We start from the raw sequence: 27,653 nt of genomic DNA, 5'->3' as shown, positions 1-27,653 counted from the left end.
GCAAGCTCTAGCGGACAAAGCTTCCTTTGCTATTTTCCAGTGAAGAATTTTCAATCTTTTATTCATCTTAATTTAATTTCCCCCCCCTCCTCTGACAGTAGGGGGCCCTGGCTGTCAAATAGTTAGATTTTTTCATTCTTCTACAACAAAAGAAGTGCCAAGTTCTTCATTTACTTTATCTTTTTCTTTTCATCTCTCTCTTCCTATTCTTATATCTAATATTCTTCTTCATTTTTCCAAGCAGTGAGAGAGAAAATGGCTAGTTGCTCGACTAGAATGGATGATGTTGAAGGTGATTTTTCCATTGATAATTTGTACAAGGAAACCATGGGAGGTGAATGAAAGGAAGTTGTTGAGATATATAAGAAACAAACATTCAAGGCCTGCAGGGCCAAGATCAACGAGTTAGGGGACACGGCATTGCACTTAGCTGTGTCCATGGCCCCAGAAGACATCGTTGAAGAACTTGTACTGATAATTTCCCAATTCGACAAGAACGGTCTACGAATGATAAACAAGAAAGGGAACACCATTTTGCATGTAGCATCATCAACGTCAAAAGTGAGGACATGCATTTGCATTGCTGAAGCTGATAGATCGTTGGGGGATGTTCGTAACAATGACGGAGAGAGTCCTCTCTTCTTAGCTGCTTTTCATGGTGAAAAAGACATCTTCCTTTGCATCCATTATATTTGTTGTCCCCCCCGACAAAGGCCCTAACTACAAAAGCAACCCCTCCTACCGAAGAAAGGGTGGTGAGACCATACTTCACTGCGCCATCAGGTGAGAGTATTTTGGTGAGTATTTCGTTTCACTTTTTCACTTTTCGTTAGGAGTGTGTATCAAATCGACCAACTCAATAAAGTTACCCACCTGGCGTCTTGAGTTGGTGGGATGAGTAGGGTTTGAATTTTATATGAGCCTTTAGTTAGATTGATAGTTTTTTCAATTTAGTTTACCTAACCTGAGTTACTTTGTATATAAGTCTATCTTATTATTACTCTCATTCTAATTTTTTAGTTTGATTGATTTTGGTATTTTGAGAATTATTTTTAATGAATTTAGAATATAATTTAAGCATATTATATGAATTGTTAAAATTTGTTTAAAAAAAATTTAAAATATTTATGAAAGCTTAATTTTTTACAAGACATAAAATATATGTATGCACAGCCCATGGATCCAACCATGCCCAATTCAACTCATGTGGGTTGGATTGGGTTGAGTCTGGTTGTTTTTTACATATGTGATGGGTTGGGATTGGGTTGAAAAAACCCTCCAACCCAATCCATGCACACTTTTATTCATGGTCTTCACCTATATATATTGATAAAAATAAATTGTAAAAAGAAATGGGAGGAAATGATTTGAATCTTAGTTTCTTTCTATAATGGGGGAGATGCCAATACCATTAAACCACAAGTTATTCTTCAAAAAATATATATAATAATAAAAAGCTACAAGTTTCTTAACCTTTTTCCTTCACCTTTTAAATAAGCTGTGAAGTAATGTTCAATTTTAGGAAAATTTTATGTTGTTTTATAAATTATAATATTGTGGGTTTCAGTTAGTTCATCAGAGCGGACGCTATAGATTGAAACTTAAAAAAAAAATTTATAATGTTAAATAGATAGAAAGAATAGAAAATTAATTGTTTATTTGTAGTGGATTTTTTAATAGATTTGAATCCCTCATAGTATTTAAAAAAAAATAAAAAATTTATTGAAGAGGTTATTAATATTTTTTCACTTTGTTATTAAATTTTTCTGTGTATGTTATTGCCTTCTTATTTAGAAATTTGGTGATTATAAGTTAAAGTTGTGGTTGAACTATTTATGTGGATGGATTAAATAATAGCTCGTATAATCAATAACTAAATAACTTGTTGAATTCGTAGCATATATAAATCACGTAGAGGTCAAAAGACTCAAAACAGATTTTCTACATATGTAATACAAAAAAATTCTATTAATTTGATATGCAAAATAAATAACAGATGGTTGCCATGCATGTGCTATATTTAACACCACGGATAACCGTCTCTATTTGTACCAAAAAGGTAGAAAATTTATATAATACACTATCAAAATGGTGATACCAATGGAATACTACTAATATTCTCAAAAAAGAAAAAAAAGAAAAAAAGAAAAAAGAAGAAGTATATCTACATAATAATAGCAAAATGGAAGCCTTGACTTTTTTTATGACTTCCTTTGCTGACTGTTACATAAACTTTTGAAAATCAACCTTTTTCAACATCACCGTCATAACTAAATTTAATCAGAATTTAGAACTCATTGTTATCTTTTGAAAAAAAAAAAAAAATCACAGTTTTCTGAAAATAAAACAACCCTACATTGAAAAAATTTCTCATTAACCTATATTTTGTCTTCTTAAATTAGATTCTATGCCATTTTTTTTACTCGATTATATTATTTGAATTTTATTTTATTAATAAACTTAAATAATATATCGTATAAAAATATTATAAGATTTTCCATTCATTACACGAGTTAACCATTAGTTTCAATTATTGTGTTGGGTAGATTTGGCCTTTAAGATGTTACACCTGGACCCAAGTCTTGCTTATTCTGTGAATGAGGGTGGAATCACCCCTATGCACCTCATAGCATGCAAGCCTTCAGCTTTCAGAAGTGCTTGCCACCTTCAGTGGTGGGAGAAAATCATTTACTATTGTAAGTATTACTCAATTTTCAAGCTACAAATCACATGCTTTTACTAATTTTGGAGTTCCGAGCAAGCTGTAACTGTGTTACAGACAATTTTTTTATTTGTTAAAAAAAAAAAATTCTCTCTTTTATTAAATGGGTTCTTTCGATTTGTATGCATTGTCTAACACCGTCGATCATTATTCTCTACTATTGTTTTGAAGGTACAAATGCTAATGAGCCCAAGGCTACCAATCTGAAACAATTGCTTAAAATATACAAAGCAATATATCCTGATTTACCTGAGAACTACCAAAGCTGCATGCAGTTCCTGCGAACTATGGCTCAAGCTGGTATGTGAAGTGAATCTTTTTTCTTTACTTTAATTTAAATTAACATTTCTTATAGGCAATGCAAACCCAATGATATAATACTAGATCAGTAGATCATAGCAACTCAAAGATTGTTTAGACCTTGCTAGGTGTTACTGAATCTAGGTGTAAGTGGGAAGTTTTGAGAATGTTAAAATCAAGCACCGCATCTCTCTCGTTATTTAGAACATTCTCTTGCATTCCGGTTTCTCTATGAAATGTCTCTCTTTAGTTCTGACTTCTACGTAGAAGTGAAACTCAGCCATACATTTTTGTAATAGTCTAGAAGGGGCTAGAAATTAAAATAAAAAATAAACTAAGACCTAGAACTACTAGAACTCTGGTGGCAGAAAGTGGATGAAGCTAGAAGCTTCAATGTCGGTTACTTAACCGACCTCATGCTTGTAAAAATAGGAACCTTTGGTTCCCACTTGCATGAGCTGTGAGAGACCTGTGAAGTAGAGTGTGAGATTAGTGAGTGCTGTGAGAGACGTGTAGAGTGAAGTATTGTGAAGTGAGTGATCTGACTAGGTGAAGTAAATTAGAGAGAAGCGAAGCAAAGTCAACAATGGGGGCTATAGTGTCAGTATGTGTGCATTTGTATTTGGGGAGCATTTTCAGCGTATTCATCCAATTTTTACATTGTTGGAGGAATGAATAATAACTTTTATCTTTATTTATCTATTTTTTCAAATACACTTTTTAATAAATTCTTTATTTTATTTTCTATCTCATTTAAATATTATTTCTTCATTTATTATTTATTCTTTTTTTAACAACAAAACATCTTTTAACGTTTTTTTTTATGCAACACCTAATTATTATAATAGAAAAAAAGAATTTAAAGAATGAACATTAGCTCATCAAACTTGATGGGCTATTGTTCATGAGCCAAAAAAAAAGTTTACTGAATCTGCTGGAGCATAAACAGTGCACAAATTCTCCAAATATATATATATATATAATAGTAGGTGAAGGAGAGAGAAACTCAAATTAAAATTCCTAATTAGAGTTCTAATTTTGTGCCATGTGTGTAGAATCTGAAATTGACGTTAAATTTTGCATCATGTGGCTAAATGTATGTGAGCTTATTCTTATTAAAACCACTTCTATGTATCGAGTCAAGTGAGTTACTGTGTTAATTAAGTTTTTTTTTTTTTTTGATTTTGCAGTCAAACGTGAAAACCAAAGAGATTAATATCGGTGATAAGAACTTGGTTTGGGTACATTGCATAATTTTAAAAATATAGCAAAGCCAGAGTTTGCATCTTTGTTATAAATTGCTTACAAAGTTTGCATCTTTACATTTGCATTGAGTTTCAGATTAAAGTGCTTTCTTCTTGGTTCTGACATTGAGTTTTGTTTACTATTCACTTACAAAGTTTGCATCTTTACATTTGTTATAAATTGCTAATATGTGATTAGATACACATTATGCCTAAAATTCACTATCCTTATATTTGGTTTTTTGTTCAGGTTTGACACCTATAACAATGAAGAAAGCACTGCTGTGGACCGATGGATGATACTTTTTGCAGGCTGCAAAGGAACTTAGTGATCAATAGAATCTCATGCGAATTGGTGAGGACTCGACTGTAGATGTTTGGATGGCAGATGTGAGTCACTATGTTTTTAAAATTTTCAGTGAAGGTAAAGGTTATGAACAATGTAAATTTTCTAGAGAGAGATTTATTATTCTATAATTACGCAAGTTTGGTCGCCTTCTTGGAGTGGATCACTCCACCTTGTCTTTCTATTGGAATTTTTTATTCAGATTGTTACAATTTAATCCGAAATTTTATTTGAATTTTCCTTTTGTTGTTACTATCATATATTATTATTCCAATTGTTCAATTAGAATCTGAAATTGGAGTCCAATTTTACTATACACGTGTACAATCTAATTATTTTTAATTTTGCTGTCATGTGCAGAAGCCAATGAGATGAAATTAGTAACACATTAAACACTCATACTTTGGGAATCGGTAATACCAATCTAAATCCATTGGACCTGCTTCGTGATAATACAACTGTGAAGGATGTATAAAAACACGCACAAACCCATCTCTCTATAAAAAGAGATTGGAGAGAATTTTTTTTATCAGCCATGGAACTTCAGAGGTTTTTTCTTTACAAATGCCCATCATGTTACAAAATGACCCATCGTAAAACTATAAAATGAGTACGACTCTGAGGGTTTTTTTTTTTTTTTAATTTAAAATTTTTTAAGCTACGAAAATTTCAATCACCAATAGAGATTGAAGATTTAAAAGTGTGAATGGATCTTTTGGATAAACATTGTCACCAAGGTTCATCTTTCTGTGCAAAATATATATACTGCTAAGTTTTGTTAATGAAATTTTCTGGTTAATAATATGAATTTAGACTTAACTGAGTCTTTTAAACATGAATAAACTCATGATTAATAATATATCTATTTCCGTGTGGTAGCACGAGGCTACATACTAGTTTTAACTAATATACCCGGATACCGAATCTCTTGGAGATGCTCTAATAGTGCCGTGTGTGTATTGATGTAATAATAGTACTGGTAAAGTGTTGTAATTTAAAGAGTCAAGTTTTAAATAAAAACTTACTGTTTAGTTTTTTGTTCAACAATGTAGTGTCAAAGCTTCCACTAATTCAACAGAGAATAGAAATCACCCAGAGGATTGTTGAGCAAGAGGTTTGGTTGCCCAATGACTCATTGGTAATGTGACCTGAACAGAGAAAATGACCTACTTGCTAGGCTAGAGTGACCAATTGATTCGATTGGTCGGAGGCACTTAAATTCAATGAATAAGTTGGTGGAGAGTGTTGAGGGATCATAGTTCGGCTAGCAAGTTTTTGGTATATTTTATTCAAACCTTAAACAATCAAGACGTCTAATTTAAATTTCATAATTTCTAAAAATGTTTCATTTAAACTTTTTTGTCTCATTTTTTCTGTTAACACCATTAAACACCACATGAATAATTGGTATAAATGAATTTATTTCTAATTTTGAGATTTAAATGAAATTTACCAAAAACTCAACGTCTAAATGAAACTATTTGAAACTATAAAGTACGTTTTTTTAAAAACTTTAAGGTTCAAATGAAACGTTTTGAAAACTTAAGATAGATTTAAGAGAAATGCTATTGTGGGGCCAAAGAATTTGGCGATTCCAGCCCATTTTATACTGAGCCCAAGGCCCATGCCGAGGAAGAGAGAATGTTCGAGGACGAACGAAGGAGGCCCAAATTGCCGAGGAGCATCGTCAAGGACAATCCTGTCCTTGGTCAACCAAGATCATGGAAGGGAAGAGCGCTATGCCATCGAAGGCAGCCTCTCAGGGCATTCCAAAAAGGAGGACGAGTACGATGGACCAGCCATGGGAGCATGATGGAAGAGCAATTTAAGGAGAAACTGTTACCTCCGCATTAAATGCCCACAACTAACGTCTGGCCGCATTAATGAGGAAATGACTCCTGAACAGGCTACCTCGGTTACCGCAACTCACAGAACACCGGAGAGGGTGTCTGGTGTGACAGGCACTCAAGTACAAGCTTGGATGATCAACAAGTGGAAGGTCAAGATTGTTTAAAGATGACTATATAATTGGAGAAACCCACCATAGAGGGGGGCGGGGAACAAGGGGAGAAGAGCATCATGTCGATCTTAAGAACTCTTGCAACCACTGTCATCCTATATATACAAAAGGAAAGTTCCTCGGATTGGGCCGAGGACAAGCTTTCTTCGATGAACTTAGTTCATTCCTGTTTGATCAATATGAAAACCCGTTTTAACTGTTATCAATGCATTAAAGTCTAGCTCTTTGACACACTCTTTACAAATTCATTATATTGGGTTCACTGGGCCTAGATCCCATTCGTTTTTGGGCTCAGTCTGAAAATCGAGACCCTACAGCTATAGATACTATTAGGACATATGTGTTTTCACTTGTTAAGAACATATGTTACTTATTTATGTAAATTGGCTAAATCTTTTGACAAAACGCACTCTACTTGTAATTGGGTAGTTCTAGGTGTTTTTAATATTTCAAGAAACAAGGTTCAAGGTTAAGTGTTGAAGTCATCAAGTCTGTCCAAGAAAAAGCAAGATGAAGTGCAAATTCATTAAAACTTGACACCTGCTCGATAGTTACCTTGACACCTGCTATCTATCGAGATTTATAATTTAAGATTTTCTGATCTGATTTCCTTGGGATCCGTGAATATGCTTTTGGGCCTTATTTTCTCCAAACCCTAAACATATAGAAGGATTGTTTTAAGAGCCGTCAAGATGTACACAAGTTGCAAAAGTATTGAGCAATCTTTGTTTAAGCAAATTGTGATAAAAAACGAAGTTCTTGACCTAGTTCATCTTCTCTGAAGAAGTTGTTGTGTATTTGCATCAAAGGGTTTTGTAACCAAGCATCTTTCGGATCTTCATCGTGTAGGATGAACTGAAGAACTTTGCGGCCAACCTCTCCTTCTTAGTTGGTGTTTTGAAGTCGCGAACTGAGATCTGCGTATTGGTTAGTCACGTACTTGGGAGCCGTGCATCATTGTGGAAATTGTCATTACAGATCAAGTCCAATTGGGTATTTGGGTAAGGGTTCAACTATAGGTTGGTAAGGTACTTGGGATTTCTTTACTTGTAACCGTTTGATTTGATAATAGTGGAGTTTCGAGAGTGGTGACCTGAAAATCACCCAGTGGGGTTTTTGCCGAGAGGTTTTTCCCCATTCGTAAACAAATTACCGTGTTATTTAATTTCCGCTGCATATTTAGTTTTTGGTGATTTGTTTGTGCTTCCATGCAATTGTATAATAAATTGATTAATTAATAATTTGGCTAATTAATTACTTGGTTTAATCACAAGAGGTTATTCAGTTTGTGGCCTATCAGATACAAATTATTTTACAATATTTTTATAAAATGTTGATGTGGCCAACCTCTTTTAGTTTTCATTTAAACTCATAATTAATATCACTTTTTCATTTACCAATAATCACTTACCATATCAACAGTTTGTAAAATTTTTTGTAAAATAATTTGTATCTCTAGCATTATTCTAAATTTATATCAAACATATACTTAAAATTCTAAGGATTAAAAAGCATATTATCCTTTATTTTTTGGGTCTCCTCTTTCTTCTTTTAATTGCTGTGTGCCCTTAAATTCTATAACTGAAATACTTTCCTTTTCTTGAAATATTGGAGGAAAAGCGCTTAAGAAGGGCAGGAGGGTAGATGAAGAGAGTCGCGGTGGATCAAATGTAACTCGCCAATCTGGACAAGAGGGTGAGAAATGCAAATTGTAAATAGCGTGCATTGAAATGGTTAAAAAAAAAGAATGCAAATTAGTCGGCTTGAACTCTGAAATTATTCAGTACACTTGGGTATTACATATTTCTTTTACTTGTGGAATGACCACCAAGGTGCATGTGGTGGTAATTTATAAATTAACATGACAATAAATATGATTAATTTCACATCAATAATATAATAAGTGATTTAATTAATTTATTTGTGTTTGAAAGTTTTAGTGTTTGACATATTCACTCAATTGATTTTGTTGTGTACAGGATCGGAAGCTCGTAGTAAGTCAAAGCATCAATTTTTTCGGAGAGGTTATGGCATCTACTCTGACCTTGTCAATCTTGTATATACGACATTAATGCTGGTTATTTTTGGATATGGTATGCCTCTATTAGATTATTATCATCGTATTCTTACTTTCTTTTATTGTTTCTATATAACTAAATATACTTGGATTAATATAAATGTTCTGCTACATATGATTAGAGAGATGTAGGGATATCAGGAAGATAAAAGAGTAGCACAAAGTTTCTGTTCAAATCGTTTAAAAGCTTACCCAATCTAGAAAAAAATACCAGTACTTCTCAAAGGGGATGAACCCTCAGCTAGCACCCCAGCAGGACCAGATGTTACCAGATGTAACAGAGGTATACGATGCTCCTTTCAAATTGGACTGTGATATTTTTAAAAGTTTGTATATTGGTATTTTATGTGTTTGCATGTCTTTAAGGCGGCTATAAAACAAAATAGGGACAATATCTAACTTTAGAATTCTAGATGAGAAAGAGTTGCTTCTATTGACTTTTCTTTTATGTATTCAACTTTTATAACTAGTTTAGGTGAGTATATTCAGGAAGCTTGTATGTGAAATAAAGAGCAAAAGTGAAAGTGAAGAGTGTGGTGTGTAGAGCAAAATGTGTGTAGTATTTAAAGATTAATAAATTTCTATTTCATTGAAAATTTCTTTGTTTATTTTGTTTGAGTGTGGTGAGACTTATTATAAAGTATTTGATAATTTTTTTTTTTTTAAGTGTAAATTTTATTGTTCTGACAAAACTTTTGCAGCGAGAAATATCTAAAGATAGGGAGTCCTACCATCAGCAATTACTATCCATCCATGTGCACATTCCATTTGCAAGTGAAACTTCCACTGTTGAACCTGGCAATGTCACTGTCACTGTTGAGGCTGACGAAACTAAGCAACAGGGCCAAAGCAAGAGAATTAACTTAACAAATAAAAAGAATGGAGGAGGTAATTTACTGTTCTTTGATACTTTAATAACCTACGTTAGATTTAGACTATGAAAATGTCGTGCATGTATGGAAGGATTCTCAATTTACATTTGAAATGTATAGAGTGGATGTCATCTGTATTTAGACAATAATGACATTAGATACGGACTGCACCCAACACTTGGGACACAATAATGAAAGAGTGTTACCAATTATCTATCCTTAATTTTTCTTTTTTTTCAATTTTTTAAAATTAATTAATTGTTTTTTAAATTTTTATAATTTAGTAGTTGGGAAAATGAAAGATTAAATCGAAGATATCTTTATCGGAAACACTATGAAATTAATACATGTTGAATTACAAAACTCTTATCAATTTATCCTTACTATTTAAGCAGCACGAAGTATCTAAAACTATTATTTTGTTTCATATATAAAACCATTTAATCAGGATGGTCCAACAACTTCAAGATAACTTGTTCTGACCAATCTGTCCTTGCTATTTAAGCACTACATATCAAAAACCTTCAAATCAAGAGGGCTAAACATTAAAATATATAGGCACACCAATTGAAATGCACTCTTTGTTATTTGCAGGAAAGGGGCCTCCTATGGCAAAGAGGAAGACGCCCATACTGGTTGCAGCAAAAAATGGCATAGTGGAAATCGTTGAGCAAATACTTGAACAGTTTCCAATGGTCATCAACGATAAGAGTGCAGGAAAAAATATTGTGCTTTTGGCAGCGAAGAGTAAACAACCACATGTATTAAAGTTGCTGCTCGAGTGAGATTATCTCAAAGGCCCAATTATTTATGAAGTGGATGAGCAGGGGAACAATGCATTGCATCTTGCAGCGGCTAAGAAAGCATAAACCTTGGCTAATTCCTGGGGCTGCATTGCAAATGCAGTGGGAAATCTAGTGGTATGAGGTATGAACTATGCATGACCCGAAATTTTATATCTTAAACGACTTACCTAGAGATTTGTTTATTTTAATTTATATTCTATTGTTTATTTTAGGTAACAAATAATAAAGGCATAAAATTAGAATGTAATTAATTAGGGAGACATGTGACACTTTTATTGGTGGAGTATAGAGTGAAATAGGCAAAATAGGACAGAAGATTTGGACTTTCGTTAATATGCATCTTTTTTTCTCTTTTCGGTGTCAATAATAACATGCCAACGTGGAATATATATACACACACACCACTCGGATTTTCATATCCACCACTACACTCCACCTCCACCATCACAGCAGTGAAGAGTCATATATTTGTTGGAGAATCTTTTAAATATTTAATATTTATTTAAAATTTTATTTTACATAATACAATTACATTATGAAAACTAAAAATGAACAATTAATAATTCATTTTAAGTTTTAACAGGTTTAGTGTTGGGAAACCATGCATACAAATTGTAAGTCTTGTTGAGTTACAAGGTGTATTTTTAAGTCCAAGTAAAAGAGCCAAGGTGAGTTACAAGTTGTTGACTACTGTTCGATAGCTTTTCAATCTCAATTGAAAGGTGTCAAAGCCGTTGGATAGATCGAGAATTATTTGGAATTGATTGGAAATCATGAATTTTGTAAGATCAAGTTAATATGTTGTCTGTTTCATACTTAATTTGTGACCAACTTGTTGGACTACATAAAAACACATCAGGGATGACCAAAACAAGATAGTAATTTTTTCGTACAAACAAGTCCAAAACCTATTTATCTCTATTTCACGATCATACTAGCATTCAAAAAGTAGATTTGAAGACAATATCCTTTAAGAGTTTCTTAGAGTTGATCGGAGGTTCTGATTGTGAACAGAATGTCACCAGTGAAAACTTCCAAATATTGAAGAATTCAGAAATTTTAAAGCAGTAGAAAGTTTTTGTTGTAAGTTATCCACCAATTGTTGAGTCTAGGTCGAAAGGTTTTATATTAGACTGTAAACTTTTCTCAATATAGTGAATTTTTCTTTGGGGAAGGTTTCGCCTAGTGGCTTTTACTTTGAAACCATTGTTTCATTGGTTTTCCATGTGTTGCCATATTGTGTGGTATTTATTTCTGCTATTATTTATTTTTGCATAATATTGGTGTTGTCTTTGTTAACCATGTGTTGTTCATAATTAATTTAATTAATTATCTGGTCTTAAAATTGGTTAACCGATATTTTGGGGATCTTAAAAACTAACAGATCAGAAAATATACTAAATTCTTATGTGTGTGTACCATTTTTGTTATGTGAAGTGTTTAGTTCAAAGGTCCAAGCATTGCATTTGTCATGCAATAGTTATTCCTATGGTAATTAACTTTATCCAACAATTAATAAAGAATATATGTTTTTAACTTCGATTTATTTGATATCATTTTGTTTTTAAATAATAACTTTATTGAATTTGAAGCAATTTTACCCATCTCCATCTTCACAATCGACAACGGACTTTGTCCTGTTACAAGAATAGGCCCAATGGCCCAAATTATGGGCTACAAAATTGGCAGTGCAATGGGCAGTAACTTCTTAGGAGTTAGGACATGCTACTAGCCACTAGGGAAACGACACACAGCCCATAGAATGACAATCAAGCAGAATGGATAGCGAACGGCAGTTGTTCCATTGTATTATTGATAGTGTGTAAACGACAATCATTTTGAAACTAACTAATGTGTATGAAAAGTAGCACAACTCTTAATGCTTTTAATGGAGATGTCTATGATTCAAATACCTCATTCCTCAATTGTAACTATTGAATTTATCAAAAAAAGAAAAAGAAAAAAAGAGGCTGTGTAACTTTGCATAAGAAGAATAACATGTCACAACCATTCTACTTAAATCATAAATTATTTGAGAGTGATTAATTAATTATTCAATTATCGAACTCATTCATAACTCAAACATTTTGGAAGTTTAAAATTTCAATTCCAACGAAGACACACACAGCAACATTTGCACGACACACACAAAACACCGAAAAATACAATACATCCCAAATTAATTTAAAATGGCAAACACCTTATTTGAAACTTAGAGCAAACCATCAAACCCGTAGGATATGAAAAAAAGAAAAAGTAAAGAAGTTCAAACAAACAGTTGTAGAATATAGAAGAAACCCTTAGAGAGTAATCGCCTTGTAGCTCGACGGAGGCACCTCGTGCAAGTTAGCCATTGCATAATCAAGGTAGAGCGGAAGCTGTTGTAAGATAAAACAGATTATCGGCAGGCATGTCAGTCCTGCATATACGTTAAAGGTTTTGTCTCTCAGTTTATTCTCAAGCATAAAGGAATGTCCAGCAGAAAAAGAAACCAACATCGACACAATGGATATGAAGAGCGCAGATAAACCAATCAGAATTCTTATTGGCAACTTGAAGTGGAAATCTTTCTGTTTGTATCGATCAGTAAGGATGGAGAGAAACGAGAACAAAGCAGTGGTGGAGAAGAACAAGGCAATTAGCGAGGAGTAGGCAAAGATGGAGAGCCCCGATCGGTCTTCAAGGTTCGGCTTCCCTATTTTCTCGTCGATATTACCCGGGATAGTGGTCGATGCCGCAAAGGCAACAGTGACAATGAGTGCAGCCACAACTGAGCAGGATTCAGAGGTTTTGTTTAGCCATTCGCTTCCTTGTTTGACTAATTCCACATGGGTGCGGTTGAAGATTTCATCAGGGGTCATTTTGTCCTGGTTGTGTTGATAACGGAAGTGTTCCGGCATGTTGTTTTTTACGAACTGCATTAATTGATCATATGTCCAAGGTGTAAAATTCTGTATCAACTTGTAGGATATATTCAGTCAAAAAAAAAAAAAAAAAAACAATTTGTAGGATATGTCAACAGCCTTAAAAAAAAAAAAAAAAAAAAACTCACATAATGATGGCATATTCATTGATTTTTTGTTTGGTAACAATATTTATTACTCCTATATTGTTAATAATTAGGGTTTTTATCACATGAATAATCTTTTTTTTTTTTTTTTTAAATATATAGTTTTCAAAGTCAAAATTTAAGTTATGAATGGAATGATTTTATTAGTTAGATAAATATTAATGTTGACTCATAAAATTTTGGCTAGTGTTGACTCATAAAATGTTCGAATCTTCAAATTTATATAAATAATAATAGATGAAGCAGAGAGAAAATCCAATTAAATTTCAATTGGATTCTCAATTTTCTGCCACTTGTCCTGACCAAAACTCAAAAAAAAAATCTAATTAGATTATAAATTTGACTCCAATTTTGTGTCATGTATCTTATCTAAATTTTTTAATTGTTGTGCTCAAATAAATGATGCATTAACATTTAACACAGAAGTCAAGAAAACCACAATGATAATACTCATTAGCCTAAATAAGAACATCTTACCTGCACACTTTTATAGAGATTATAAATTGAACTCTAATTTTGTGTTATGTATCTTATCTAAATTTTTTTAATTTTTGTGCCCAAATAAATGATGCATTAACATTTAACACGAAAATCAAGAAAACCACAATGATAATACTCATTGGTCTAAGCAAAAACATCTCACCTACACACTTTTATGGGTGATCTCAATAGAGTCTGGAACTCTTCTAATCCCACAATCAGAACCAAGGAGTCCAACAAGAAAGACTATAAAAGTAAAACATCATATTCTCCTAATTCCATATCGTCATCCCATGTCTCATCCTCTCAACCTCTACCAACTAGATCCACACACTGCCCTCTCCTCCTCCTTACGGATTTCTCAGAGCAAGGCCGGGTTCAAACACAATGTTCAATCCCACTTTTCCTTACTTCACACTCTCGTACATTAGCGCTTCATTGGCGCCTCCAAGAAGATTCTAAGCTCAATGATCAATTCTTATTTTTTAATAGTTTTTAGTGTATCTGGATTAAGATTTTGTTAATTTGTTAAAAGTGGACAAAAATATAATCATATATATTATATTAAGTTGAAGTTCAATTTTAGAATTCAAATCGAATCAAATTAATTTCTAATTGTAGTTTAATTTTGTGCTATGTATCCAATTTGATTTTTAAACATCTTATCATCACAATTGTTAATATTTCTGTGTGTAAGCACGGACTACATGCTAGTTGTAATAACAGAGAAAATCTATTATGGTTGGTTATGAAGTATATTCCACATGCAATTCCACACAAACATGTTAAATTTTACAAAATAAAAGCAAAAAGAAAGTCCAATTATATTCTAGTTTAAGTATGGAGGGTCCAGGTTTCAAAATTTTAAATTAAAAAGTATGGAGGGCTTCAAATTCTAATTACTCACAGGTATTACCAAATTAATAATTTCTTGGATGGACGGGGACAATTGGCTCCTTTGGCTTTGCCTTTGTTCAAAAGGTTTAAATTCTCGCCCATCAATCAATATATATATATATATATATATATAAAATCAGAGTTCTCATGTGAGAGTGCATAAGGTCCTGCAACATGGTACTCTAATATTGCATTTAGCTTTTTTTACCTTTTTTCATTAAGTTTTTTTTACTGTTATCTAATAAATTATAGTAACTTATTTTTACTATTATATAAATTTAGAATTTTTTATCTCTTTTTATCAAGTTTTTTTTTATTGTTACCTAATAGATCATAGTAACTTATTTTTACTATTATATTGATATGAGTTGTTCTTGACAATTAGACCAATTAGACCAAAAGTTATTTATTATAAAATTGATTACCTTTAAAAAGTAGACCAAATCTTATGAAAAACTCAGGCCCAATTCTTACATTACATATTATGACCCAAGTTTGACCATTCTCACGTGTAAATCAAAGTAAAAACTCTTACCCTCTTACAAACTCTCTTCTTCCTCCCCCACGTATAGATGATACTTTTAGAAAATCTCATTCTCATGAAATATCTCTTCATTTTTCCCCAATTTCAATTCAATATGCTTTTGTCTATTTATAATATTCTATGCAATTTATGCAGACAAATTCTCTGTCATTGACCAATGTAACAAAAATATATATAAATCTTGAGATCCCTCAGGTTGCTGAAATAATTGACAAATGCGTATTTCTAAAATTTATAATAACAAAAAAGTCTAATAAAGAGCATATACTATCTCACAAAATGCCATTAACTTAATATTTTCTTTAAAAAAAATTTAATGATAGGAATGGTTAAAAACATGATCCTATACAAGAAATACCAAAAATACATGCAAAAAAAATTTCATAGGAGGATTTATCTTTAAATAATATGAAGACAATAGTAAAGATAAAATGCATTGAATGAGATCCTATGAAAAAGGTCTGTTAATTATTTCAAATTATACTCTATCATTTATGTATAAAAATAATAATAGATCATATTATTTACATTTTAAAAAATACATACTAATTTCAAAGTTCATTACAAGATGTGAACTGTTAGGGTATTGCAATGAGTTGATATTACATTTTGTGCATACTTTGTAAAAGGAATGTCAAATTACAAGCAAGATCATTTTGGTGTGTAAAATGTAAAACAAAAATAAATCTTTCTATCTCACTATAACTACTATATATACAATTGCAAACTACTTTAGATACAGGATTCAAATTGAAGTTTTTAATGCAACTAACAAAACAAAGTTTGTGATATTTGATTGAGATGCCGAGAAAATCCTAAATAAATCTACAAGATCCAGATCTTGCTGAAAAATAAACTAAGGTACAACTTATTTAAATTATTGTAAAAATATTGATATTGGAGAAGGAATCTCACGTTATTTGAAAAAAAAAAAAAAGGAAAAAAATGGATTTCTCTACTTCATTTGAATGAATTCAATCTAAAAGATGGTTTTGAAAATTATAGTTGCTAAGATTTTTTATGCGCCTTCAAATGATTAAAAAGGTATGGAAGAAAAAAAAAAAAAAAAAACACAATTCAACATGCTATGTTAATTTTTTTTGCTGCACTATTCCAAAATTAACAAAAATAAAAAATTTACAAAAAACTGTTACATCATTGAAATTTAATATAAATGCAAATATCTATGAAAAATCTTAGAGACAAAGTCCAAACTTTGTAAGATCTAATCAAGAATCTCTCGGTGCCAATTCATTAGTAATTAACACAAATGATGCAATAAAATGAAAAAATGATGAAAGCTCAAAAATTGAACAAATATGGACGGACTAAATTTCAAATGTTGAAGATGGAGAAACTGATGATGACAACAAGCGTCACCATACCACAATAACAAAGCATTAAAGAAAAAAAAAAAATTCGTAACGAAACTTTTTATTACATCACATAATAAAAATCAATGATATAGAATGAATTAATATAGTTTTATCAACTTTTATTATACAATATTACTCCAAGTTGTTTTCATTATTACTCATTACTTGAACAAAATAATTGTAATAAATATATATGTGCAATTTATAATTGTTACTTTTTATGATGAACTCATTACTAATAAAGTTTTATAATAAATATGCTATAATATATGTATAATATTTTCTAAAAACAAATTTACATAAAATATTATAACATTATCCATGCATCGCACGAAAACTTACTAGTTGTAATAATTTGAGTAAAAAAAATATTCTTGTAAGATGTGGTGGCATTTGCTATGATGTGCTATAATTACACAATTAGGTGCTTCCGTGAATAGGGGGTCAGGTATTTCGGTAATTAAGTTGCTTAATAATAAAAATCAAGGTCAAAGTTCGTTTTGAGTTCATACCTCATACCACTTGATTTCCCACTGCATTTGCAATGCTGCCCCAGGAATTACCCAGGGCTCTTGTTCTCCTAGCTCTGCCGCTAGATGTAATGCGTTGTTTCCGTTCGCATCCACTTCATGAATTAGTTTACATTTCACAAAATCATGCTTGAATAGTACCCTTAAAACATGTGTTTGTCTGTTCTTCGCTGCCAAAAGCACAACATTGTTGCTCTCGTCATTAATGGCCATTGGAATCTCTTTAAGTATTTTCTCGACCATTTCTGTGATACCATTTTTGGCCGCAAGCAATGTGGGTGTCTCTATCTTTTCCTCCTTTCCTACAAATAACAAAAGGGTAGAATTAAATGTTAGCCATAAATCATATTATATATATATATATATATATATATGCAGTTGTTGGAAGTGGTAAACCAAAAGGTGCCTTTTGATATTTCATAACAATTCATGCTTTTTGTTTTTCTATAACTATTTGTGTCTTTTGCTTTTTCATAACTTTTTGTGTCTATTATCATTCCATAACATTTGTGTCTTTGAGTCTTTTACATTCTAGAATTTTCTGTTATGAAATAAAGAGTAATGACAATAATGACAGCTCTTATAACTTTATCCTATAAAATGAGATAGATGTATGATGTGAAAGTGTATGAAAGAAAAAATTGTAGTATCCTCTCAAGGTAGTAGCTTGATATCTTTGTTTGTGAGTTTGAAGTACTATAATAAAATTTTCATTCCCCTCTTTCTTGTGAGTATTTTGTTAAAAATTTAAGTCAATGCTTTGTAAAGCCAACAAAGTGGTATTAGAGCCAAGTTCTTATAGCCTAAAGTCTTTGTCTACACCATTAGTGAGAATGTCTTCTAAAATGGTACAACCATAAATTCCTAGACTGACGAAAGAAAATTATAAGAGCTAGCAGTTTCAAATGAAACCATTGTTTGGATCACAAGAGCTATGAGAGCTTAACCCACAAGTGAGCAACAAGTCACCTACAACGCAGACCAAATAAATTTGCTCAAGGATATATTAGAGGAAGAAAGACAAGAAGGCATTGTTTCTACTCTATCAAGGGGTGGATGAGTCAACTTTTGAGAAAATTGCCAAAGAAAAGTTGAGCAAAGAAGCATGGGAGATTCTTGGCATTTTCTTCAAGGGTGTTGATTGTGTGAAAAGAGTTTGTTTGCAAACTCTCTGTGTTGAGTTTGAAGTTGCTCACATGAAAGATGGTGAGACTATTTTTGATTATTTTTCACAATTACTTGTAATTGTTAATTGTTTGAAAAGTAATGGAGAAAGTATGAAGATGTTCATGTGGTGGAGAAAATATTAGGATCTCTTGCAAATAAATTTGAGCGTGTCATGGTGGCCATTGAAGAGCCCAAAGATTTGGAGACCCTCTCAATTGAGGATTCAATGGGATCTCTTGAAGTGCATGAGCAGCGTATGGAAAAGAATTCTAGCTCTGTTGTCATTGAGCAAGCATTAGAGTCAAAATTGACTCTAAGAGAGGAGAAGAGGCTCCTGTGGAGGATATGCCAATAGCAACCATGGCAAAGGTCATGGAAGAGGATCTTAAGATATATAAAAGGTACCATGAATTTTGGTATTTTATATTCATATAATAATGATGCCACATTATATAGGTATTCAGATAGTGATTGGGGAGGTGATCAAGATGAAAGGAAAAACATTACTAGATATGTTTTCTATCTTGGATCAACAGCTTTTACTTGGATGTTCAAAAAGTAGAGTATTGTAGTTTTGTCAACACGTGAAGCTGAATATGTGGCAGCATCCTCTTCTGTTAGTGAAGCAATATGGTTGAAGAATTTATTAAAAGAATTTGATCACCCACAAGAAGAATCCATAATTATTTATGTGGATAACAAGTTTGCCATAGAACTTTCTAAGAATCTAGTTGAACATGGAAGGAGCAAACATATTGACATGAAGTATCATTTCTTCAGGGATTATGTGAAATAGAAAGTTGTGAAGCTCTAGTATTGCAATACAGAAGAGCAGGTAGCAGACGTTTTTACCAAAGCCTTACTAGTTGATAGATTTAGAAGATTGAGGACAATGTTTGGTGTGAAGATGCTTTTGGTTTAAAGCGGAGTGTTGGAAGTGGTAAACCAAAAGATGTCTCTTGATATTTCATGATAGTTCATGTCTTTTTTTTTTTTTTTTTTTCATAACTATTTGTGTCTTTTGTTTTTTCATGATTGTTTGTGTTTATTATCATTCTTTAACATTTGTGTCTTTGAGTCTTCCATATTCTAGAATTTTTTTGTTATGAAACAAAGAGTCATGACAATAATGACAGCTCTTGTAACTTTATTCTACAAAATGCGATAGATGTATGATGTGAAACTGTGTGAGCAATAAAGTTTTAGTGAGCTCTCAAGGCAATAGTTTGATATATTTGTTTGTAAGTTTGAATTACTCCAATAAAATTTTCATTCTCCTCTTTCTTGTGAGTATTATGTTAAAATTTAAGTTAACGCTTTGTAAAGACAGCAGCGGTTGCCTGTTCTTCTCAGCCAAAAACACAATGTTGTTACCTTCTCTCTTGACATTAATGGCCATTGGAATCTCTTTGAGTATTTTCTTGACCGTGTCTGTGATACCATTTTGTGCCGCAAGCAATATGGCTGTCTCTATCTCTTCCATTTTAGGCGTTTCCTTCTTTCCTGGAAATAACACAAGGGTAGAATCAAATGTTGAACACAAATCATATCATATATTATTTATTTGTATTAACTTTTATCCGGCCCAAAAAGTACTAATTACAATTAAAATATTTAATAACGGTTTATATATATAACTAACTCAGATAGATCTACTACATGTCTCTCTTTAAATAAGCTAGTTCATGTACCATGTATGGAGGAGATGGGGATTAGTAAATTACCTTTTTCATTCTCTTTCTTTTCTGAATCAGTTTCCGTTCCATTGCTCTTATGCTGTTGGTCAGTTTTGGAAGCCGTGGCACTGGGGTCCGTAGCCTGGACTGCGGATGGTTCCTGTTGGTGCTCCCACACCACGGATGCTTGCCCTGGGTCCCTTCCGCTTGAGAAGTTGAAGTACATTTTTTGATCTTTTGTATGTTTGATTAATATTTCCATTATTTTAACAGAATATACGTGCTTCCGTTTTATCGTCATTATGCCTTATTATAATCATAAAAATAACAATTATATTAAAAAAAAGGAAAATATATTATATGCCTATATTAGTTTATATAGGTATGGTTATATGGTTAGAGGGGGAAAAAACGAAAGTAGGTAGTTTGATTATCTGATATAGTGGCAATGTGAATACCTTTCAGAAGATTATGAATGAACTTATAGCCCGAAATGAATAATATGTTGTCGCCTAAATCAAAGAGAATGTCAGAGTACTTGGAAAACCATCTCTGAAAAGCCTGATCTTCACTACAAGCTGGGGGTCCTGTACAAAACACAATTATTTCTTTATAGATATTTTGCAAATAACAAGGGAAGTGGCGCATGTAAGTTTTCGCATTAGCAGTACCTTGAAAACTATTAAACCCAAAAATTTAATAGATGGACAGGACCAACTAAGAACTAAACCCATCTTAAATCCCAAACCAACTGATTTGGGATTCCCTAACAATTACAACTCACATTCGCTTTATACGTTATGCATTTCTCACCTTCTTGTTCTGATTTGGCACTCTCTACATCCTTATCCCCGCCTCTTTTAATCTTCTTTTTTAGTAAGTCTCTGCATCTCGTAGTCACTAGAAAGAAAAGTAACGTTATAGAAACTAAGGAAAGAGGAGACCAGGGTTAAAAAAAAAAAAAAAAAAAAAAAAAAAAAAAAAAAAAAAAAAAAAAAAAAAAAAAAAAAAAAAAAATAATTTTTTTTGCTTAATAAAATCGAAATAATTAATCCATTTGATAAATGAGATATGTATAAAGTGCCGTAACAATTATTTAAGACATGGATGATATATATGACCCTTGAAATTATTTTTTTTTTATTTTTTATTTTTCCTTAGTGTAATGTATAGATATATAACATTTAAAATTTGATCCAAAAATATATATCTTACTCTCTCAAAATTAAAACTTGCCCTTCTAATTAAATTGAAAGTTCAACCCAAAGAATCCAAAACAAATAAAAAAAGCCACGTGACCAACAAGTGTTCGTATTAAAAACATGAAGATTGATCCAATAAACAAGTGAAGAAAATTAGTTTCATTAAGTCTCGATAGATATATTATCAAGACTAAATGAGAAGCTCAACAGATGACTTGATAGAATCTTGATCTATCGAAAATTACGATTTTCAGTTTTCCAGATTTGAGATTCTGCCCAAGCTTTTGTATTTGTTTAGATTTTTTTTATCTTTACAACCCTATACATATATAAAGCTTATTTTAAGAGCTGTCAGGTCACATGCGGATATAAAGACCAAGAGTTTATTTTTCTCTGTGAGAAGTTATTGCGTTTGTACACCATAGGGTTTTGTAACAAAGTGCTTCTTGATCTTCATTGTTGATAAAGTGAAGAACTTTGTAATTAATAGTATCTATTCAAGTTGCTGGAGTTAGTCACATATTAAGATCCATGTAAAAGAGTTAGTTACAGATTGTAGATTTGTGCATCAAGGGAAAGAAGACTACTATAAGATTAAGTTTAATTGGGTATTGAAGTAAAAGTTCAATTGTAAGTTGGTATTTTGGAATAGGCCAAGGTAGTGGTAAGATTCCTTATACTTATAACCGCTTGATTGTTGATTAGTGGATTTTTGGGAGTGGTGATCTTAAAATCACCTNAAAAAAAAAAAAAAAAAAAAAAAAAAACAACACTGCTTTTTGCTGGTTTTTGGGTTCTGCTGTGTATGTTGAAGTAATAATCATTCTGTACAATGTATTTTTGTTGGGCAACAATCTTGTGTAAATTAAAAAAAAAAAAAATTTAATAATGAATTTCAACCTATCTTCAAAAAATATATGTTTGGAGGTTTTTTTGTTGCTTGAACATGTGTCGTGCTTTGATACGTTAGAATCAATTTTTTGGAGGTTTGTTTAGTACAGAACTCATGCTAATGTCTCACCCGTTAACCACTACTATTTTGCTTCCCTTTAAATAGTAAAATAATGTAATTAGTAGGTGAAATAAAATAAGAGGTGGGTTATGAACAAAGCCTCCAACAGAAACATTAAGAACATTAAAATTAGTTCAAAAGTAATCCAAAATATTAGAGCTTGTTTAGTAGAGATATAAGTGACAAAAGAAGTAGTGAAGAATCACATGGGTTCGCTTTTAGTAGTGCTAGTAAAACAAGATTGGTGTGTATGTCACGATTGAAATTCAAAAGCAGGATGTTTGAGAAGATTAAAGCAACACATAAAATTTTTATTATTCATCCAACAATGCTAAATAATATGTCGATGAAGTCAGAGTAAAGTTAATGATGCTGCTAGAATAAAGACATCTAGTAATTGTAATAAAATTTAAATAGGTGTGTTCAGTAAAGCAAAGAAAAAGTCCAGCAATGCTATCAAATAGATTTAGCAAAATATCGTAAAGAGCTTAGCAAAGCTAAGTCTAGATGTTCAACAATCACAAGATAAAATATTTTTTATAGTCAAGTAATGAGTTGCCAGTCATGTCAGATAAGTAAAATTTACACAACGCAAACAAATATCTTCGGTACATTGACATAACCTTCTACAGTGAACTTTTATAAACATGATGAAAAGAGAAGAGCAAGTTTGAGAAGGGGAAGAACATAGCTTTGGGTGCTGCATTCCTTCAGGAGTTAAGCTGTCCTCTTATTTCTGTTGCTGGACGAGTATTATCTTTTTTTCTTTTTTTTTTTGGGGGGGGGGGTGGGGGGGGGGGGGGGGGGGAGTACTAGTGTACAGTACTGGTTGTTGCACACAACCATACACACACTTTCTATTTACATTAAAATCATGATCTCAAGTCACAATTTCAATTCAAATAAACATGGTACTTTTTTTTTATGGAGACCAATTAGTTAAGAGGAACAGAGAGTGATGTCTTAAAGCAAGTGATGAGCTATGATTATTGTCCATTTGCTGATTACTAATATAAAAAAGTAAGTTTTAAGGGTGGTGAGAATTGAAAATTCTAAAGGAGATAATGTCTGCAGAAATTATAATATGAGATGAAACGAATCGCGAAAAATAATAACATAGAGTACTGCACATATTATGTTGGATTGCATATTGAGTTGGTGGACATATACACGTAGCACGTACAAGATTACCATATATTGACTAGGATTTTTCATCCTAGTAAACTGTAAGTTGGTAAATTTAAAAGTGTTTTTTATTTACTTGATTCATGTTAACGCCCGATATTGCAAATGTACTTGTTAGTGCTGTACCTCGATATGAATGAATGGAGAAGAAACTGCATGAATTTGATAAACCTAGAGCCGTAAATGATCCTACAAAAATTCACTTCTCTAGCGTACATCTAAACATTTTCGAGTTGCCCTGATATCATGTTATCTACTTTTAAATCAAAGAAAAAAGATTCAGTTCATACCGACACGAGCCATTTTCCAAATGGGATAGATGCATTCTTGGCATCCCTTTTGAAATTTGAGCCAGGAAGATCTGCGATATTTTTCCTCAACAGAACTAACCAATTCTTCAGTAGCAGTTTCCTTTTTGAGCTCTTTAACCCATGTACCTTTCACACAACAACAAAGGATAACGATGGGTGACGTAGGACATAAATCAAAATAATTTTTTTTGCTTAATAAAATCGAAATAATTAATCCATTTGATAAATGAGATATGTATAAAGTGCCGTAACAATTATTTAAGACATGGATGATATATATGACCCTTGAAATTATTTTTTTTTATTTTTTATTTTTCCTTAGTGTAATGTATAGATATATAACATTTAAAATTTGATCCAAAAAATATATATCTTACTCTCTCAAAATTAAAACTTGCCCTTCTAATTAAATTGAAAGTTCAACCCAAAGAATCCAAAACAAATAAAAAAAGCCACGTGACCAACAAGTGTTCGTATTAAAAACATGAAGATTGATCCAATAAACAAGTGAAGAAAATTAGTTTCATTAAGTCTCGATAGATATATTATCAAGACTAAATGAGAAGCTCAACAGATGACTTGATAGAATCTTGATCTATCGAAAATTACGATTTTCAGTTTTCCAGATTTGAGATTCTGCCCAAGCTTTTGTATTTGTTTAGATTTTTTTTATCTTTACAACCCTATACATATATAAAGCTTATTTTAAGAGCTGTCAGGTCACATGCGGATATAAAGACCAAGAGTTTATTTTTCTCTGTGAGAAGTTATTGCGTTTGTACACCATAGGGTTTGTAACAAAGTGCTTCTTGATCTTCATTGGTTGATAAAGTGAAGAACTTTGTAATTAATAGTATCTATTCAAGTTGCTGGGGTGGAGTTTTTGCCTTACGAGAGGTTTTCCTTTTTTTTTTTTTTTTTTTTTTTGAAGAGTGAGAGGTTTTCCTTATTTGTCAATAAGTCACTATGTCAATTTAATTTTCGCTGCATTTAGTTTAATTGGTGATTTGCTGATGCCTTTACGATTTGCATGCAATTTAACCTAATTAATTAACTTGGGTAATTGAATTAATTAACAAAGTCAAGCAATCTTAACCCAACAACAACATTACTACAAGACTTCATAGATTATTTGTAATACTTCATATATTATGGAAAAAAATAGTACTAAAAATGGAACATCACCATTATGATCCTAATTTAGTTTGACATTTGTACTTTAAAAAATTTTGAAATATTTTTGAATTGTGCTAATGATTGTTAAAGACCAAGAAATTAAAATAATATATCAACTTATCTATAGAGTGGTTATGCTTGTATTTATTCTTCTTGTTTCTATTACAACCACAAAAGAAACATTTTAGTCATGAAGCAATAAAATGACTTTCTAACGGAATCTTTAATTTTATAAATAGAAAGAGGAATCATTATAGCATATAATATATAAGCAATCATAAAGATTTCGGGATTTTTTTTTAATTTAAAAAAAGGACTTTAATTTTGATAGGTCATAAATAGCTGAGTTTAAATGTATTAGGAAATAACTATTTTGGGTTTTTTCTGTTATTTAGATTTTGTTAATACTGAATAAATCATAAATGTTAGTTTTATTTTTGGTGTATATATAAGATTTAAAAGTACGGATAAAAAAAAAATTAAATACATATGTCCCGATGTTTGTATAATGTACGCTTAGCAAAACAAACAGGAGTACTCATGATGTATGTAGAACTCGGCCGGATATCCACCATTAAAGAAAGCTTGTGATTTGCAGCTAGACAATTGAGTAACACTTACAATGATAAATGATGCTCTTCCAGTCCAATTTAAGGTGGCAACAACTTTTGAAGACCGAAGGCTTACTTGCTAGGAGATGCAGAGGGGTGATTCCAAGCTCGTTCACAGAATAAGCAAGTGTATGGTCCAGTTCAAGTATTTCAAATGCCAAATCTGGGAAGCACAATAATTTAAAATTTAAATAGGCTTCAACAGTATTCCATTACTTTCTCAAAAAAAGAAAAAGAAAACAGTATTCCATTAGTTGCCCAATTTGACTATAGTCACGACTCACGAGTGTGTTACAAAATTTTCTAGAATTTTGTTACAAATAGACACAATTATTCAAGATGTTGATTAGAACAAGTGACAACCATTTGTTACATTCTCTGTATCTCAAATTAATGGAAGTTTGGCTTTGTAGTATACATAAATTCATAATTTGGTTTTGTCAAAAAAGTTTAGCAAAAGTATATACTCACCAAAATACTCCCAGCTGATGGCACAGTGAAGGATAGTATCACCATTCTTTCTTCTGTAGAGGGGATTGCTTTGGCCTTGTTTCAAATCGGGGGAGGGACAGAGGCTTTCGAGATAAAGGAAGTTTGGTTTGTGACCATGAGAAGTGGCTAAGAAGTGAGGGCTCTCACCAAAATTGTTATGAAATAAATCTTTAAGCACCAAATCTTGAACCTCATGAGAACCGCGAAGTGCTCGACCAAGGAGTATGCATATGAAAAATTTCCCAGTTGATGCCGCCACATGCAAAGGGGTATTCCCTATATTGTTTTTTGTCCATAGACCGAACTCCGAAACCTTGGTAATTACACTTACAAGTTTACGTACGATGTCTTCTGGGGCATTGGACACAGCTACGTGCAATGCTGTGTCCCCTGACTTGTTGATCCTGGCGGAAATGGCTTTGGTTTGGTGTTCCTCATACATATCAACAACCTTCTCCCATTCACCTGTCATTGTATTATTGTGCAAATCGATGGCGAGCTCATCATCATCCTGTTTCGCCCTATTTTCTGCCATTTTCTTTCTCACAACTGTGAAAAATGACCAAAAATATTTGATATACGAATAAGCCTAGCAATGCTGGTAATGTGGATAAGTTATCGGGCTATAAATAACCATAGGGGAGGGGATCAAGAGAGATGAACAAAAATCTTCAATTTGACTCTAGTATTTATTTTATTTATTCCTTGATAATTCAATAGATACAATGAGAATAATGTTTTTATTAGAAACACCAAAAGAGTGCCAGTTAAGTTATAAGATTCTTGTCTATTTTTTTCTTTATAAACTTTTATTTGTAGTCTCAATCAGCTCAATTAGTGAAATTTATTATTATTGAATTCATGGAATGAATGTTATATGGCTAGATTTATCGTATTTATATATATAATAATAATAATAATAATAATAATAATAATAATAATGATAACTTTGATTACTTTATAAGAAAAAAAAGAAAAATAAAAAAGAACATATGACATGTTGCCATTGGTTGAACGTCAAATGGAACACTCACATGTACGGGTACGACTGTATAGAAAATTTTTATTGAGCCATTGAAAGAGAAAAATAAAAATTTTAGAGAAAGAGAAGGAAATTATGAATAATTATTTTATGCCACATGCCAAGAAGAAAATTTTTATTGAGCCATCAAAAGTCATACATATATATATATAGAGAGAGAGAGAGAGAGAGAGAGAGAGAGAGAGGAATAATTATTTTTTATTCCAAGAATGGAGAAAATAAAGGAGTAATAACTGCTTTATGTTGAGAACTTGGCCCTTTAAATTTAAAGATGTCTACTATAAATTAAATTAGGTAACGTTATACAAAATGGAGACATTTTTTTTAAGCTATTGTATGTGTGTTTCACGATTTGTTTCGAAACTAACTTTTGTTACTTTGGATCTTAAAAGATATTGCACGTTGTTTCTGTTAAGAAGAAAAGTAAGAAGAGCATTGAGGCAGGTGAGCTTCACATGCAGGAGATTAGTGAAGGTTTGATGAAGGAAGAATTAG

General features: G+C 31.9%; 2 protein-coding genes across 2 annotated transcripts; one reads left to right on the top strand and one right to left on the bottom strand.

Annotated features, from left to right (window-relative positions):
* The first annotated feature begins 438 nt into the window (after positions 1-438).
* LOC112001004 (uncharacterized) lies at positions 439-10,366 on the top strand. Its single transcript, XM_024033172.1, has 5 exons — positions 439-658; positions 2,894-3,022; positions 8,612-8,688; positions 9,411-9,597; positions 10,176-10,366. The coding sequence occupies exons 1-5, from the start codon at positions 439-441 to the stop codon at positions 10,364-10,366; spliced, it is 804 nt and encodes a 267-aa protein (XP_023888940.1).
* A 2,135-nt stretch (positions 10,367-12,501) lies between these two features.
* Positions 12,502-26,714, bottom strand: LOC112001012 (uncharacterized). The gene is made up of 9 exons (XM_065781471.1): positions 26,096-26,714; positions 25,635-25,787; positions 23,817-23,963; positions 20,941-21,027; positions 20,586-20,714; positions 20,176-20,433; positions 19,826-19,954; positions 17,267-17,586; positions 12,502-13,302 (listed from the first exon to the last, which is right to left on the bottom strand). Exons 1-9 carry the CDS (start codon positions 26,649-26,651, stop codon positions 12,688-12,690), a joined length of 2,394 nt encoding a protein of 797 aa, XP_065637543.1. The 5' UTR covers positions 26,652-26,714; the 3' UTR covers positions 12,502-12,687.
* Between the last annotated feature and the right edge of the window lie 939 nt (positions 26,715-27,653).

Source organism: Quercus suber, unplaced genomic scaffold (assembly GCF_002906115.3).
Source record: "Quercus suber isolate HL8 unplaced genomic scaffold, Cork oak 2.0 scaffold_268, whole genome shotgun sequence".
NCBI classification, from domain to species: domain Eukaryota; kingdom Viridiplantae; phylum Streptophyta; class Magnoliopsida; order Fagales; family Fagaceae; genus Quercus; species Quercus suber.
The sequence above is the reverse complement of the archived record's forward strand: the minus strand, read 5'-3'. Positions and strand labels throughout refer to the sequence as shown.